The 16,190-nt window shown below is 38.3% G+C and overlaps 1 protein-coding gene across 1 annotated transcript; it reads right to left on the minus strand.

Moving 5' to 3' along the window:
• Nucleotides 1-322: 322 nt before the first annotated feature.
• On the minus strand, nucleotides 323-7,233 carry Clec1b (C-type lectin domain family 1 member B). The gene is made up of 6 exons (XM_038318217.1): nucleotides 7,024-7,233; nucleotides 5,651-5,746; nucleotides 4,484-4,609; nucleotides 4,188-4,339; nucleotides 2,376-2,482; nucleotides 323-549 (listed from the first exon to the last, which is right to left on the minus strand). The coding sequence occupies exons 1-6, from the start codon at nucleotides 7,085-7,087 to the stop codon at nucleotides 405-407; spliced, it is 690 nt and encodes a 229-aa protein (XP_038174145.1). The 5' UTR covers nucleotides 7,088-7,233; the 3' UTR covers nucleotides 323-404.
• Between the last annotated feature and the right edge of the window lie 8,957 nt (nucleotides 7,234-16,190).

A 16,190-nucleotide genomic window follows, 5' to 3' on the forward strand; every position in this document is an offset into this window, starting at 1 on the left:
GTTATACCATACCATTTAAACTATTGTAAAGATTCAATCTGCATTATTTCTACTATCCCATGACATGTTTTTAACTATGATATTTTACACAGTGCTGCCTTTTGTTTTCTATTCTAAATTTAATTTTATGTGCGTGTATTTGAAGATACAGTGGATTACATACAGGATGTTAAGAAAATTAGGGATGGAAGGGAAAGAAGAAAGTTAATAAAATGGGATACACTGAAAAGCACTAGCTCTGTTCACTTGATTTTTTTTTTTTTGGTGTGCAGAGAAAGACCAGATATGTGGTATAAGGATGATATAAAAACAAAATAAACAGTTTTATGACTGGGGAATTCTTTCTCCCAGATCTTTTATTTCATGACCAACCACTTATCTGAGATCCTGTTCATTCTTCTTTATTAAAGCAGTTGGTCCACTCTTGTCAAGCCAGCCTTCCTCTCACACATTAAATAATGTCTGTCCTCACAGGAAGCTGGATGGATTTTCCCATTATAAAGATAAGCGCAATTCATGTTTTCTCTTGTATTCCCAGAAAGATCAATTCTGTAAATGAGAAAGAGTGCACTTTAAAAAAAAAATGATGAGTACTTAAGAAAGCAAGGAACATGCATGTTTTGCTGATCAAACTAGAGGCTTGAGGTGGGTAAAGAAACAGCATTTGTATCTTTGAGAAACCCTTTGTCCACTGCATACTTGAAAAGTTCAGTAATGACAGTACAGTGTAAGTCAGGAGAAAGTCAACATAAGTACAAGAAGAGTCCAGAGAAGGAGGCACATCATGTTCTGACAGGCCAAGCAAAGCTTTATTTACAATTTAAAGACAGTATTGGGTCAGTATTGAAATAAGATTAGATTTTACATGAGCCGAGAGGAAATAGGATGTTTTTATAGAGACAGCAGCTAGCTGCATAACATGGGAAAATCCTTAAGAAGTAAGATGGGCTAAGTATTGTAGAGCTGAGAACTAACAGCGCCTGGTAATTGAAAGTTTGTCTCTATTCCCCAAATCATTGTTTACACTGAGAGACAAGGGAAGTATGTTTAATTTACTTGGAAGACACCTATGGACACCAACCAACGAGTTGTCAAAAGGGTTTAGTGATTAAGGAGGAGGAAAAACAAAGTCTCTTCTTTTTAAAAACTCAAATTCCAATGAGGCGAAATTGGTAAGATGCCCAGAGATAAGCAGACAGGAAAATGTCATAAAGTAGTGAGAGCCATGAGGTAATAAAACAGTAAAGAGAAAACAGGGCAGGTGTGTGCCAAAAGCAGCAGGATTTAGTGTGAGCCATTAGAGTTGATCTCACTGAGAAAGTGGCCTTCAAATACCCTTGACCAACAAAGATGACTTGGTCATGGAATTTAGGAGGGAAAAGGGAATTTGACTCCTTGAGAATTTAGAGAGAACACCACTTTCCTGCAATATTGTGAGCAAGGTAGTAAGCAATGAGTGATAAAAGTTCAAGGTTTGCAGGAGGTTTGTATGTATTTGTGTGTTCTGGAATTCCCTGCAAGGTAAATAATAAATATATGTTGGCTTAACTATTTATTTTCATAATGATAGAATTGTATAAGCTTTGACCATAAGTTCTAGACAGAGATAATGTAGTGTTGTTCAAAATAAACAAAAGATGTTGAAATTCATGATTAGAGGGCCATATTAAGAGCCAGCAAAATGGTTCAGTAGGGAAAGGTGCTTACTCGCAAGTCTGCTGACCTATATTTGATTTCCAGGACCTACATGGTGGAAGGAGAAAACCAACTCCCTAAAGTTGTCCTCTGTCCTACATTCACATACATTGTGCTATGTAAATTCTCTCTCTCTCTCTCTCTCTCTCTCTCTCTCTCTCTCTCTCTCTCTAACACACACACACAATAAATTTTAAATTTTAAAAAATTAAGGAGAGACAGAGCCATATTGAATAACACAACTCTTAATGAGATGGGGTCATTTGCCTACAATGCCATTAGAAGGGTGGAGCCTCATTGTATGATATTAGAATTGCCTTGTGATCTACAATGTACTTGATTTGTGGAGATCCATAGGACAAAAAGATACTGAAAATATCCTTGATGTAAATATTCCAATCATTAAATAATGAAAAGGATAAATTTATTCTCAAAGCACAAAAAATCAACCAATTTACACACACACACACACACACACACACGCACACGCATAAAGGGAGAGAGAGAAAGAGAGAAAGAGAGAGAGGGGGGGGAGGGAGAGAGAAAGAGAGAGAGAGGTTAGTCACATATGATTGGCAGCTACAACCTGCAGCGGGGTAGTCAGGCAACTTGTGTTCAACAAGACATATGGTACACAAAACTTTGTGCAATGCCTTCTAGCTGAGTTTCCAGGGACTTACATATTCTTGGGAAAAATTGAGCTATCTTCCCACATCCAGTCCTTATCAGAGTTCTGGCGTGATAATCCAATCCAACGGGCCGAAGTGATCCTGCTCTTGATGTATTCCTATTGCAAACAAATCCATACTATGGTAAGTGGCTGCACAGCACTGCGCACTGGCAGCAACACAACTTCATGAGAGAAGCCTTGAGCAAACATCTGGAATTGCACGGCTATGTTGACACTAATGGGTTATATTTCATGTCTAGAATTTTGCTAATTTGTTTTGAGATATTAAAACATTTATAGAGTCATGAGAAATTGTATTAAACAGCTATTTTTCTAGTCTTCTTGGGCTTTTATAATTCATTTTTCTATTTCCTATCAAATCAAAATTGGAGTCCCAGGGAGACATGATTCAAGTTAGGGTGAATGCAACAACTACAGATGGCAAGAAGCAACATGATCTTGATAAGATTTGCATTCCCTGAAATTAAGTTCTTGGATTTTATTGATTATCTTATGCATGAAAATATGAATTTGTTTTAGTTGGACGGATAAAGAGAACTATAAATGTGTTTCTTAAAGGAATTAGTAAACAACATGCATATACCTTTCCAAGTTTTCATTTTCCTGTGCTTTCTTTCTCCTTTGAGATAGATTCTAACTGTGTAGATCAGGCTGGCTCCAAACATGTGGTCCTAGCTTTAGTTATGACTACATAAGCATGCACCACCAGATCCGGCTATGATTTACTTTTTCCTGCCTAGTTATAACTTGCTTTTTGTTAGTTAGTTTGTTCCATTTTTTTTGAGACAGCGTTTTTCTGTGGAACATCCTTAGCTGTCCTGGAACTCACCCTGTAGACCAGGCTGGCCTCAAACTCAGAGATCTGCCTGTATCTGCTTCTTGAGTGTTGGAATTAGAGGCTGCCCAACTACTCTTTTTTTTAAGTTTATGTTTTTTTGTTTTACTGTATGTAGATTAGGTCCTAGAGTGGTTCCAGTACACATGGGTTGACTATTAGATGAATGGATACACTGCCCAAGATATTTCTCCTTTGGACTTGATGGGAAAAATCCAACTAATATTTAACCTTAACTTTTTCTCCAAAAGTGATATTACTTCTTTGTTATGTTACAGATTTTCAAGTGGTACTGGCCTGTAGTAATCAGAGCCATGATAAGTTTTATGTCTCCAGTTAATGCTTTTATAATGGAGTTGGCGTTCTAGAACTCACCTGTTTTGACTGAGTAAATTTATTTAGTGAACTTAATTTTTTTGTTTGGTTTTGGTTTTGGCTTTGATTTTTGAGACAGGGTTTCTCTGTGTAGCTCTGGCTGTTCTGGAACTCATTCTGTAGACCAGGCTGGACTTGAGCTCAGAGATCCACCTGCCTCTGCTTCCCTGAGTGTTGTGGTTAACGGCATGTAATTCCACCGTCGGTCTTAGTGAACTTAAATTTTATACTTCTCTGTGAAGCTGTGTTTACAGCATGGGGCAGAAACTCATGCAGACTGGAATTAGTGTGATGGGAGCATCCCTTCTGACTTGTCCTGCCTGGCCCACTGTCTACTTCTGCTGTTATGGAGGCACACACAATCCTATCTTAACGAAACACTCTAGTGATATTTTGGAATATGACAGGATTGAATGTTTAACCTCTTTATTTGTTGTCAAGCTTCCTAAATTTCTCAGAAGAACACCAACTGCAAGCAATTAAAAAAAAAAAACAAGAAAAAAAGAAAAACAAACAAACAAACAAACATTCATTGCTTCCTTTGAGAGCTTTCTCCTTCAAGTCCCAAATTTGACATAGGACCCTCCTTACCACAGTCTTCTGGCTGGCAGCCTTCACAAGCGTTGCATTCTGCTCAGTACAATACTGCTTGCTCTCGTCCCACGTTAGGTTACGTCTAAAGAACCCATAGCAGCTGTCTCCATGATATCTCCACTTTGTGGCACAGGGACTGCACTTGTGTTCTGAAAGGGAGACCGATTTTGGGACTGTCAGAATCTGGCAGAAGCTTTTCCCAGGTGCAGCGTTCCTGCTCTGGTTGGCCTCCTTCCGGTTACCATGACAGACACACAGGGCTCGGAGAGATGACATTTCCAAGCCAGACTTACCGAACGTGTTCTTTGTCTTGAGCTCTGATTGTTTAATCAACTCTTGGCAGACTTTCTTGGCCAGTTGTTGCAGAGTGGCCGAGAGACTTTCCTTGTCAGCTAGCAGGTACTTTTGCTGTGTGACTGCTAGATGTAGAGAGGAGATAAATTACCCCTGAGTCTCAAGGTCGAAAGATGATGGCAGGGTTCGCCGGTAAACTTTCATGTCTATAAGTCTGCCAGTAGTTGAAAAGTTCACCAGATACGCAAAAATCAATAAATAGTGAAAAATGAAATATGAAAAACCAAGCGAGGGCTGTATGAAAGAGCATATGAATTAACTGAGGATGAGAAAGTCCTGAGGCGAAAACACGTGACTAAGGCAGCTGTTCTGATAGTTCCTAAGTGGGCTTCACAGAGATGTGAGAAGCCTTACGTTTGCATTCTGTTCTGCATATAATAATGAATTAATGCATCTAGGAATGTGTGGGCGGATGGCTGTCCTAACTGTGTAGAAGTTTATTGAAATTCATAGACTTTCAGCCTGCTTAATTTAGCTGTGTGGTTTCTTATTTTGAGTTTTATAAAAATGGTTTAAAATTTTAATTAACTAATAGAACATGAAAAAAGAATACATATTGTTATTATGGCACTTAAAATGCTTTTTATATCCATTTAAATAAAATTGAATAAAATTTTCTAAAATCTATTAGAAACAAGAGAATAAATGAGTTAGCAGCATACATTATGGCTTGACCTCATAAAGTCTTATGATTAGATATTAATGGATAGAAAACCAGTGTTTCAGTAAATAAAATGGGATGGGACAGATTTTATGTACAGAGACTAAAACAAACAAGATTTTACACAGGAAGACACAGCTTTATTGATGAAATTAGTAAAGTTCTGGATTGCCTTTGCCTTAGATTAAACAAGGCAGAGAAGGAGAAAGAAAGGCAGCTTTAATCCATACTCAGTGCATTCTGAAAGATTTTAACTAACAAAAAAATTAAAAGGAGCGCTCCCTTCTGAGTTTTCCTTTACTGGGGGTATATCCACAGTTGCATGCAGGACGATTGGAGTAGGTGACAAACAGATGAGACAATTAGGAAGCTTAGTAGAATATGCCAGGAACTTCTGGGTAGTGCTTTCCTCAGATCAAAGCCCTGGCAAGGAGCCAATACTTACACATGATGCCCAGAGCCACGAGCCCAACAACCAGCCCCATGGATGAGATCAGCAGAATTAAAGTCATCACACGCCACCAAGAAGAAGCAGAGTCAGCTGTGGGAGCAAAATAAAGATGCGAAAGAGAAGACAGTCAGGCCACCCTGTGCTTCTCGGGATTTTTGAACTATCATAACCAGCATTGCAAGCTATGACTGAGAGAGCAAACTTACAGCCCCATACTTGGGTCACGGAGGCAGAAGGATCAGGAGTTCAAAGCCAGCTTTTGCTACATAGCAAATTCAATGCAAGTCTAGGCTACATGAGACCATGTTTCAAAACCCAACTGAACTTGGGCTAGTGAGATGGTTTAGCAGGTAAAGTACTCATCACCACATACACCTGACAGACTGGGCTTGATTCCTAAAATGCAGGGTAGAAGGAAAGAACCTACTTCTGAAAATTGCCCACTGATCTCCACAGGGAACATGTATACCTGCTAATATGCACACTCACACATGCACACAGCATGGGCTCTCAAGTGCACACATACACACATTCACACAAACACATATTCATACACATATAATTAAAGCAACAACAACAATATTGTTGGCTATTTTGCCTGAATTCCCTTGGTGTCCATTTTCAATGAGAATGGCCTACTTTACACAATTCATCCATCTCTGTTCCCCATAGACTATTCTCTGTATATTCTAAAATATAATTCCCAGGGCCACATGTATTTCTTTCTTTCTCCCCTCTGCATCTTCATTCACATAAACAATGACTTCCATTGGAGACTGGTAGAGAACTGGATCTCCTGGTGTTCAGAAATTTGAGGTTTTAAAAAAAGTTAAAAACATTTTATTTTTATATTTTGCATAAATACTTATTTACAAAAAGTTTGCCTATTAAATAAAATTATTACTCAATGACTTTATATCATTTTAAAGAGAAGAAAAATTAAAAAGTTCACATTAAAAAGTCCTTCCCTCCATAATATTTTTTGAAAAAAAACCTCATTTTTTTTCTAAGCGTGTTCAGTGACTACTCACTCGTGCCCAATCATATGAATGACAATGGAATTTAAAGTGTGAAGGTATTTGTCAGACATTTGAGTATTCAAACTGTCCTTCCCTTTGTCCCACTAGCTGCTAAGCCCCAGCATTATATGCTAATAGTCTTAGGACAACATCCCTTCTTCTATTCTTGTTGCCTGTATTCTAACCATGTCTTCAAAAGCCTCTGTAGACCCCACTTATTTGCTTCAGAGACAGAATATCATTCAGGAAAACACAAATAAAATTAAGCCCCTTGTCCCCAGGAGAGAGAACCTAGGGGAAGGTAGTAGTGACCTACTAATGTCCACATTGTTGATTGAGGTTTCTTACCTGAGCTGAGAGTTGGCTTTCGGGGCTTAATGTTCAAAGTGATATATCCGTCTTCATCCTGCATGGCTCCCCTTGAACTGCAAATGAGCCCACAGTTCAATGACTTTGTAAAACTTGCCCAGTGTCCACTCTTATCATTTCAGTGCCTGCCAGAGTGGGTTCCCCTCTCCTGGTGGTGTAGAGTCATGTGCATAGGGACAATTCGGTTTTGTTTTGTTTTGCCTTGTTTTCCAGGAAGCCCTTTCATGGATGTTCCGAGATACGTGGACTTGAACCTAAAAACAAAAATAATAATAACTTGTGGTGAAAGGGTAGACCTGGGGCTCATTTCCTGCTTTCTTATCTTCAGTTCTGAGTGAAGGGATGTTCCACCATGAGTATCCTGTTAAAGAACAAAAAAGTTCACACTTCATCTTAACCCTAGGAAAGTTCAAACAATGTCACTTAAGTGAACTGATTCTTTATAAAAACCCATGGGTTAAAAATAACTGTGGATATACAGCACATCATACTGTGACATCAAATCTAATATCGAATTATTAGATCTGATGTTAAAAATAAATGCTTATAATCCTACATTAAAAGGAACCCCTCCTCATTATGACCTAGAATTCACTCAGATTCTAGCATCTAATATAATCAATTTATTTTTTTAAAAAAAGATTGAAGATTCCACATGGGATAAACCCAAAATTGCTTAGTCCTAGACACTGAAGGAGAAAAAAAAATCCAATAATTACATAACTTGTGACAATATATTTTCCTTAGATAATATTTCACTTCAAAATTAATTTCTTAGATTTAAAAAAAACTAAATTTCAATGATATTCTTTGATTTTGAGCATTATTTTGGTCAGCAAAAGAACTTTTATGCAGAAGAGGGCTGTTTTCCTAAAACTCTTTCAATCACAATGTGATGAACATTCCATCACTCAGCTCTAAGGAAATGGGCTTTAAAGAATTACATTGGCTTATACTGACACCGGCCACAGAAGCATGTTACAGAGCTAGCCAAGGTGCTTACTGTAGGACTGTTGATGTGAGTGTTGCCCATTTTAACATTAGGTTAGCACTTTTGTGATCTTATAGCAGGTAACTGTAAAGCATCCTGCTCTCAAAGCCCCTGACACTTGACATTTGTCTTAGAAGTGATCACATCACTACCCTTCTGCTTTATTAAGAGAATCCAGTCTTCACATTTCTACATAGAAATCATACAGAACCTTCTGGCAGGTGTTTACTTGCCCATGTTCCCTTTGATGTCTTTTATATGGTTTTATTTCCTTTCCTCCTTGCTACCCACGTCACTCTGAATTTGTTGTCTATTTACTGAAAAGATATTGTATTTTGAAATACCTTTTCCCACACTCCTCAAATGATTTCACAAAGCCAGAAAATGCTCACTTATGGATGTTGCTGGTTGTTCAGTTTCTACCTCAGCCAAAGATTCTTCTTCTTCCCAGCAGAGGGTGATAGATAATTCAGTCTTCCAGAAATGTAGCAGATCAATTTGAACTCTTCCTTCCTTTTCTCATATCTATCACAAACTGAGTTCAAGGGTGTTTTATTCCCCTACTGCCTTATTTCAGTGTTTGTACTTAATTATATACAGAAACAACACAATTGAATGAATAATTTCAATTTAATAAAGAAAAAAGTATGTACAGAGCTTATGATTCTAAAGACCCTCTTTTCAGTAAAGTTTCACTCCATTTTTTGTGGGAGTCCCCTCTGTGTGTTGCCTGTATTGGTTAATGAATAAAGAAACTTCCTTGGCCTGATAGGGCAGAACTTAGGTAGGTGGAGAAGACAGAACTGAATTCTGGGAGGAAAAAAGCAGAGTCAGGGAGAAATGATGGAGCCACCGCCAAAGTCAGACATGCTGAATCTTTGCTGGTAAGCCACTGCCACGTGGCAATATACAGATTAATAGAAATGAGTTAAATCAGTATATGAAAGTTAGCCAATAAGAGGCTAGAGCTAATGGGTCAAGCAGTGTTTAAATAAATACAATTTCTGTGTGGTCATTTCAGGACTAAGCTGGGAAGAACAAGCGGGCCCCCTTTGCAACACATTTTCTTAGAAATAAAATTAATCCCTTTGAAAAATTTAATCAGGTAAATAAAATTGAATGTGCAACTGCGTACTTCAAGGACATAGAGAATTGTGGTACACAGTTTTTTATTAATTAATATAAACCTTAAGTAATTAAACATAATAATTAGCTTGCTTAAAGAAGTTTCCAGATTCTCTTGAGTCTTGGAGAGCTGGAGTCCTATTTATTCCTTTAAAACAACAGGGGGCCAGGTTAACTTCACATTTCAGGTCCATTAGTTCATGGAACTGCATATTTAGCAACAAAAGAAGACACATCTGGAGTGGTTAATCCTGAGCCTCAGACCATAGGATGATACCATTTCCTGTAACCAGGGTTTAGGCATTTCTATTGATTTTTTTTTCTGCTTTCACCTTGTAATTTGTCACGGCTGTTTGGTTCCTCGTTTACTCTAGCCACAACCTTCTTCTCTTTACATCTATATTCCACTAAATAATAATCTGGCTCTATGTGTATTCTATCCTCCTTCCTCCAGGCATAGAACTTTGTGTTATGTGCATATGACACAAATATCGAGAACTCCAGGATCAAAAAAGTCTCCAAAGACATTTAGACTTAACTTTACTCTCTTATATGAACATAAGCTAAGATTTATAAGAAAAAATAAAAGAAGTACAAAGAAAAAGAGATAAGCCATTTTCTTCTTCTTTTCTTTTACAAAATTCAGAGCTCAAATAGATATTTCTTAATCACTCTATAGTATCAACTACTCTGTTGATATTTCTTATCTCCACTTACCTCCTCTTTTCTTCATTCACAAAACAGTAACACAATCATGCCACCATGACATGTGCTCAGTTATGTTCATAGCAGCATTTTTTGTCATAACCAGAACCTGGAAACAACCTAAATGCCCCTCGACCAAAGAATGGATAAGAAAATGTGATACATTTACACAATGGAGTACTACACAGCAGAAAAAAATAATGACATCTTGAATTTTGCAGGAAAAATGGATGGAGCTAGAAAACGTCATTTTGAGTGAGGTAACCCAGACATAGAAAGACAATTATCACATGTACTCACTCATAAGTGGTTTTTAAACATAAAACAAAGAAAATCAGCCCACTAATCACAATCCCAGAGAACTTCGACAACAATGAGGACAGTAAGAGAGACATACATAGATCCAATCTACAAGGGAAGTAGAAAAAGACAAGATCTTCTGAGTAAATTGGGAGCATGGGGACCTTGGGGGAGGACTGACAGAGAGGAGAGAGGTAGGAAGGGAAGCAGAGAAAAATGTAAAGCTAAATAAAAATCAATAAAAAAAAGCAGTTGCCCACTGAAAATCTGAAAAAAAAAACAAACTAACAAAAATAAAACAACAGAAGACAAAACCCTTCCTTCAACATTCAATGATGAAATTCTTCTTTGGAATAAAAATTCACCCATTTTCAGAATCTAAGAAGCATTGCATTGTGTGAACTGTTTATTTATTTTACTAATACATCTAAACCATACTGATTATCTACAAGAAGTGAGTGCTTAGCAATTCATGGTAGACAATGTGATGTTGGCCCTCAGGCACATAGTCTTGCAATTTGACAACCTTTTTTTGACATTGATAATGTCTTCTTCAAACCCACTACACAGCAGTCCACACTCTTGTCCATTATTCACACATAGTTATATTTTTTCATTTAATTTCTTCTCCCCCCCTCTCTCTCTCCATCTCTCTCTCTCTCTCATAGTAAAGGAAGAGTATCCAATCAGAGAGCCTTGTAAGTAGCAGACTAGCACTCTAAACACTGAGAACACTTCCAGGTTGCATATTCATTTTTATACACATGAACTTTTTTTAAGAATTGGGAATTCTCTATGATTTTACTTAAAAAGCGACAGCATCTCCTCAGGTTTCATATTGGTTTTAGCTCATTAAAATGTCTTTCAAGTTCCGTGTTATCCAGATGTAGCACCCATGTTTATGGAAGAAGAAAAAGTAACAGATCGCAGAATCTGAGTGACAAGGTGGGAATCAGAAAAGAAGACAGTGGGAGCAACCTTGAGGCTAAGACTGACCAAGATACAGTAGCAGTATGGGGCTGTGAAAAAGAAAAAGACAACAAATTATGAGGCATTGACCACTGTGGACATTAATAACTTGCCTCCAGATGAACACAGTATTTTGTAGCTGATTATCAGGTACTTTCACTGCAAAGGTAAAGGCCTTTCACCAGTGTATTCCCTTCGGCCACCACCCCCAGCTCCAATCCCTACCCTTCCCCCTCAGTCTCCCATATTAAAACTGCTGGCTAGCCTTTGGTTTCTTAACTTTGTGCACACATATGAAATGTTGATAATCTTTGGAAAATGATAAGATTTCCTATTGTGGGAAACAAAGTCTAAATAACATTAATTCCTTACTTTTTCAGGAACCTTGAACACGTGGATTTAAATGAGTTTTATTAGAAAGTTGGTGAATTTATGCTAATTATCAGGCAAGTGAGGCAGAGCACTGGTTACATAACAGAGAGAATGAAGAAAACACAGTAGGCTGTAGCCATCCTGTAAGGTTACCAGGAATATGCCTAAAAATCCTGTCTAAGTACAATGCTAATTAAAGGCAAAAATCACAAAGAACGGAAAGGAATAGGGAATGATCATAAGGCAAGGAAGACATCTGGATAAAGACATGGACAGTTGAGTAACTATGTTGTAATTGAGAAAAAGTCCATGGTCAAGCATGTTTTAAGTGGGGCATTGTGCCGGACTGCATTGAGATATAAAGTGTTAAGTCAAAATGAAACCTACATGGCAGAGATAATTAATCCAGTCACTATCCAAACCTGTGAATGTCCCTGCCACTGTTCTGTTTTCTGGGATCAAATAGACAATGGAACACACAAGTTGTGTGTGGAGAGTGGTGAGCACACAAATAAGCAGAGAAATCAGAGAGCAAGATAATGTCTCACCATCATGCTGTGAAAGAGGCTGGGAGGGAGGTGGCTCAGTGGGTAAAGTACCTGCTGCCCAAGCATGAGGACCTAAGTTTGATCACCAAAACCTACTGAAAAAACCAGGAGCTATGGTGGGCATTGGGTAACTGGCAAAGAGGTCAGACATGAGAGATAGGCATATCCCTAGAGCTTATGGGCCAGCTAGCCTTACCAATCAGTGGCCTACAGAACTCATAGAGATCATATCTCAAAAAATAAGGTGGGGAGCTGTTGAGGAAGATACTAGATGTCAACCTCTGGCTTTCACTTGTATGCACATGTATGTGGACATACACGCACACATACTTACATAAACACATCACAGAACTGCACACACAGTGCTCTGAAGGAAGAGAGATCTCTGTAATAGAACGCAGCTGGTTGAACTCTTTGGATTAGTTTATTCAAGTTTCACAGCATTTCAGAAACTGTATGAGCTTCTTCCATTTTAAGAATTATCTACATTACAGCAAATTTACCTCAGCTGAGAGGAAGGGGGAAATAATGGCTGCTTCTATAGATTCTTATCAATTATCCTTGCTGTAGGTATTATATGTATGCAAATTTTACTAGTAAAAAAATAGATAGACTTGGTAGTGAAAGCCTTAATAACACTACTGTAAAGAATAAGGCAGTCAGATAGTAAATTTGAGGGTTGTCTAGACTACACAGGGAGATCTTGTTTAAAACAAACAAAAAAACAAAAAACAAAAAGTAAAATTAATGAGACATTAATTTACATAAAGAAGGTAAAAGGGTGTGTAGGTTTGAGTCAGGATTTGATTAAGTGGGTATGCATTGATAATCCTTTATTTAAGATAGTTTGCAATTAGGTTTCTTTTTTCATTTTTTGTAGTTCTCTTTATTCAGATTATTATTATTATTATTATTATTATTATTATTATTTTAATTTATTTTTCCATTCAAAAATTTACACTTCCTCCCCTCCTTCCATTCCCCTCTCGCTCCCCCACTCATCCTCCTCCCTCCCCCTCCCTCCTTAAGAGAGGGCAGGGAACCCTGCCCTGTGGGAAGTCCAAGGCCATCCTCCCCCTACATCCAGGCCTAGGAAGCTTTGCATCCAAATAGTCTAGGGTCCCCAAAATCCCGTACATGCAGTAGAAACAAGTCCCAGTGCCTTTATCAATGGCTTCTCAGTCAGCGCCCACTGTCAGCCACATTCAGAGAGTCCGGTTTGATCGCATGTTCATTCAGTCCCGTTCCAGCTGGATTTGGTGAGCTCCCATTAGAACAGGCACATTGTCTAGTGGGTGGACCAACCCCTCGCGGTCCAGACTTCCTTGATCATCTTCTCCCTTCTTCTGCTCTTTAATTGGACCTTGGGAGCTCAATCCGTTTGCTCTGATGAGGGTCTCTGTCTCTATAACCATCCGTCCCAGACAAAGATTCTATGCCATCCTCTATGTATCTCTGTCTCCTCCTTGTGGCCATTTTTATTTCTGATTTTATGTTCTTGTCCCTATTTCCTTTGGGTACCTCTGGCTTTGATCTTTAATTTTCTTTATATAATTCTGAATTATTGTGGACACTGTCTGGGTACTAGCTACTCTAGTCTGTTCCCCAGCAGTGTTCTCTGCTGTAGACTCAGTATATGAGTAGAGTGATTGCTGAAGAACTCAGAGAGGGTATTACTTCCTAATACACAAACTAAGTATTTATTTTAATGCAAATAGACTTCTATATTTATAGCTGAGTTCTATTAGTTATGGATGTTATGCATTGAATTTATATAAAAGAAACAAGGCATGTTGAAGGTGATTCTAAGTGTCTTGAGGATTTTTGGCAGAGTTTTAATGTGTGTTTGTGTATGTCCCTGCCTGTGTACACATGTGTGCAGGTATCTGTGGAGTCTATAAGAGGATGTCAGATCTCCTGGAACTAGACTTTTGGGAACAACCCCACGTTCTTTGAATGACCAGCAAGTGCTCTTAATCACGGGACCATCTTTCCAGCCCTGTGGCATATTTTTCTGATTAAATTTGTTATTTAAGAAACCCTGTCTAGAAAAATAAAAAAAAAAAACTAAAACAAAAAAAAAACCAAAAAAAAATTTAATACATGTATATAATACATTCAAATCACCCAAAGTCCTATGATAGATTATTTCCTTCTCACTCCACCAACATTCAAATCCTCCTTAAAGGTCCACTTCCCAAATTCGTGTTTCTTTGCTTCATTTTGGAACACACTTAGTTTAACCAGACAAATGACCATGGACATTTTGGCTGAGGACCTGTGAGCATAGAGTTCTTGGCTACTGAGATGAAGAAACTCATTTGTTTCTTGATACATTAAGTTTGAAGTCTTATAATATATCTAAATGACTTGGAGATAGGCAGCAGGACAGGGTCAATGGCTAGATGTTTCATCCCTTGTCACTGGCCTGGAGGGGTTCATCTAAGGATGAGTTTAACAAAGAGGGCCAAGAGCTGAATGCTGGCACATAACACTTCAAAGCCAATCAGGGATGTGTCTTAGTTTTACTTCCTAGTGCTGTGATATTTAAGGTTTTTTTATTTCATTAGGTACATTCAGGTCTCCTAATACAATTTTCTCCATTTTCCTCATAAATTGCCATATTCAGGTTTTATTGCTGTAAAAAGACACCATGACTCAAGCAGCTTTTGTAAAGCAAAACATTTGCCTGGGACTGGCTTATGGTTTCAGGGGTTTAGTCCATTATGGTCATGGTGGGAAGCATGGCAGCATGCAGGCAGACACAGTGTGGAAAAGACAGCTGAGAGCTCTACATCCTGATACTCAGGCAGCATGAAGTGAACTATCTTGAGTTTCTAAGACCTCAAAATCTACCCCCTAGTGACAGACTTCCTCCAAGCCATGCCTACTATGATAAGGCCACACCTCCTAAGAGTGCCACTTCCTATGAACCTAAGAAATATAAATGAATGGTAGCTTAAAGAGACTTCAGGTTCTGTGACCATTTAGACATCCTTGAAACTAGTGACCACATAGATACCTGTTTATATCTGTACTGTTTATTCCACAGCTATAAACACCCTCTTTTTTATAATATTTATTTATTATATATACAATATTCTGTCTGTGTGTATGTCTGCAGGCCAGAAGAGGGCACCAGATCTCATTACAGATGGTTGTGAGCCACCATGTGGTTGCTGGGAATTGAACTCAGGACCTTTGGAAGAGCAGGCAATACTCTTAACCACTGAGCCATCTCTCCAGCCCCACCCTCTGGTTTTTTATGCTGAAAAGACATGTTTTCTGTAAGAGTTTTGACTTTCCTATAGGCGGAGTGGGGTGGGGAATGACTGTGAGCTGTCTTCAAGGCTCAAAGGACCTAAAGAATTAGAAGTGTAAGTGTGCCTTTGCCTCCTTCTGCCTACTTTTTATCACTTTGATGTGAGATTCCCCTTTGTATGCTATAAATATGCTTTATTACCATTGGTTAATAAAGAAGCTGCTTTGGCTTATGTCAGGGCAGAATATAAGTTGGCAAAAAAAAAAAAACTAAACTGAATGCATGGAGAAAGAAGGTAGAGTCAGGCAGATGCTATATAGTTGCTAAAAGAGAGAGAGATGCCAGACATTACTTGTAGGCCACAGCCTCATGGCCATACACAGAATAAAAGAAATGGGCTAATTTAAGGTGTAAGAGCTAGCTTGAAATATGCCTAAGCCATTGGCCAAACAATACTGTAATTAATATAGTTTCTGTATGATTATTTGTGTTTGGGTTGCTGGAAAGCAAAAACAAACAAACAAACAAACAAACAAAAACAGACTCCATTTACATCACTTTCAATACAGCAAGGCATTGTTTGAAATGATGTTTGTACTGGGTTTTTACCCAACCACATCGACAGGAAAGGGACTCTCTCCAATACCCAGTTTAAGCAACCTATAACTTCTTTCTCATAACTCAACAACTTCCCATTGCTAATTCTCAGTCTTTCTCCATCTCTGTGTCTTTCTCCAACGCGCGTGCGCACATACAGACACACACACACCCACACACCCACACACCCACAGATACACACATAGATACACACACACATGATGTGTGCACGCGCGTGCTTCTTATTGCACTATCCAGGGATGTAGGACACTGCTAT

This window comes from Arvicola amphibius, chromosome 2 (assembly GCF_903992535.2).
Source record: "Arvicola amphibius chromosome 2, mArvAmp1.2, whole genome shotgun sequence".
Taxonomy (NCBI): domain Eukaryota; kingdom Metazoa; phylum Chordata; class Mammalia; order Rodentia; family Cricetidae; genus Arvicola; species Arvicola amphibius.

Bases quoted from the DNA above. Each gene is read 5' to 3' on its own strand.
- Clec1b (XM_038318217.1), bottom strand. From the start codon at position 7,087: ATGCAGGATGAAGACGGATATATCACTTTGAACATTAAGCCCCGAAAG. The intron at 2,483-4,187 runs GTAAGGAGGGTC...TGTTTGCAATAG, and splicing joins CTGCCAGCCAGAAGACTGTG to GAATACATCAAGAGCAGGAT. The intron at 550-2,375 runs GTAAGTCCCTGG...TCTCATTTACAG, and splicing joins TCAATTTTTCCCAAGAATAT to AATTGATCTTTCTGGGAATA.